Source organism: Rhinopithecus bieti, unplaced genomic scaffold, assembly GCF_001698545.2.
Source record: "Rhinopithecus bieti isolate Rb0 unplaced genomic scaffold, ASM169854v2 scaffold_56979, whole genome shotgun sequence".
Lineage (NCBI taxonomy): Eukaryota > Metazoa > Chordata > Mammalia > Primates > Cercopithecidae > Rhinopithecus > Rhinopithecus bieti.
The window spans coordinates 234,176-235,691 of record NW_016822352.1 but is presented as its reverse complement, the minus strand read 5'-3'; the positions used below and the strand labels follow the sequence as shown (position 1 = coordinate 235,691).

General features: G+C 47.8%; 1 protein-coding gene across 6 annotated transcripts in view; it reads right to left on the bottom strand.

The window, feature by feature from the left end:
- The window catches only part of LOC108521223 (leukocyte-associated immunoglobulin-like receptor 1), a 15,200-nt gene extending 14,537 nt beyond the window's left edge, over positions 1 to 663 (bottom strand). For 5 of the 6 annotated variants that reach the window (XM_017860928.1, XM_017860929.1, XM_017860926.1 and 2 more), the window contains exon 1: positions 348 to 650. Coding sequence is in view for 4 of the 6 variants with exons in the window: in XM_017860926.1 (XP_017716415.1) it covers positions 348 to 419 (72 nt within the window). In the remaining 2 variants the exon portion in view is untranslated. Of the gene's footprint in view, positions 1 to 347 lie in introns of all 6 variants that reach the window. The other variant, XM_017860931.1, reaches the window with a different exon arrangement.
- Between the last annotated feature and the right edge of the window lie 853 nt (positions 664 to 1,516).

Below are 1,516 nucleotides of genomic sequence, written 5' to 3'. Positions count from 1 at the left end.
GCTTGGACCTCGTGGACAGACTGGGGAACTCAAGCTAAACCCTGGTCCTCACAGAGTTCGGCACATTGCAATCCTGTGTCTTTCCTTCCAATCGAATCCAATCTCAAGGACCCCAGTTTCTGAGCAACCCTGGCTTGGCTCAGCCAAAGGGAAGTGTCTACAGAATCTGAGTCTAGACTGCCCGGAGGTCTGCACTTCTTTGCCGTTTTCAGGAGATTCAACTGCAAAGCCCTCCCCAGGTCATCCACATTGGCTCACGTCTCTGTGCCCCACCCTTCCTGCCTGGGAGAAGCCTTCTTGTTCAGCCAAAAAAGCAACCTGAGGGTGAGGTGGTAGCAGGGACTCACCCATGTCTCTCGCCATCTTCTGGCCCGGATGGAGCCCTGGAAGGAAGACCTCAAGACGATGGTCATCTCCATAGGATTCCCACCCTGCCCCTGGCTTTGTCCTGAATATTAGCCTTGGCAGCCTGGCCTGGGTTCTGACGGTGGATGAACCTGGCTTTCCACGGGCTCCCACCTCCAGCCTGCGCTGTGGAGAGACCAGGTCCTCGGAACAGTATTTTAACCTTGTCCTCCCTTCCCTTCCGGAGTTTACCAAGACATAGCGGGTGTCATAGATGTGAAAATGCTTCTGCTGTACCAGAGTCAGGAACTGAGCAAAACTGGAAAATGCACAGGATGTGGTCGGCCAGGGGCTAGCATCACAGCTCTAATCTTTAACAAGGTCCAACCGCAGGCACGGAAATAAACAGCTTCTCCCTGCCCTGTACACGCCTCTGATTTTACCCAGGATGGGGCTGAGGAAGCAACACAAATTCACAAATTTTACTTTTTTTTTTCTTGCATGAGAGCCAAGACAATATGAGGCAAGCCTTGCTCCCTAATTAATCCTGACAGGAACCATATCTCCATCCCAATCCTTCTATTCAAAGTAGGTGCAATTTGGTTTTACCAAATGTGAAACTCACGTCAAAGCCGTGGTGTGAGTATTTACACCAGAGAAATCGGCAAATGCCACGCGTCAGGGTTGTTTTCTGATTTTCCTTTTGCTTTTTTTTTCAGAGAGCTGATGGTCAAGCCTTTACCAGCACACCACTGGTAAATTTCCAAGGGCCAATTCAAAGAAAAATTTTTTTACAGAACACGTAAAAAACATCAACATGAAGTCAACATGCTCCAGGAAAACCAGAGAATTGATAAAGCGTGACTATTTCTGTAGCACATACTCCACCCTGTTTCCCCCTCCTACCTCAGCTACCGTAAGCAGCATCTGAAGTCTTATGTTCAAATTTCCCTTGCACTTTTGTATATATAGTGTTCTCTCATCGATGTATCTATTTGGCATGCGTGTGTATATATATGTAGGCTGTCATCTTTAAAATTTATTTATTTATTCATTTATTCATTTATTTGAGACAGGGTCTCACTCCATCACCCAGGCTGGAGTGCAGTAGCATAATCTCAGCTCACTGCAGCCTCCACTTCCTGGGCTCCAGAGATCCTCCCACCTCAGC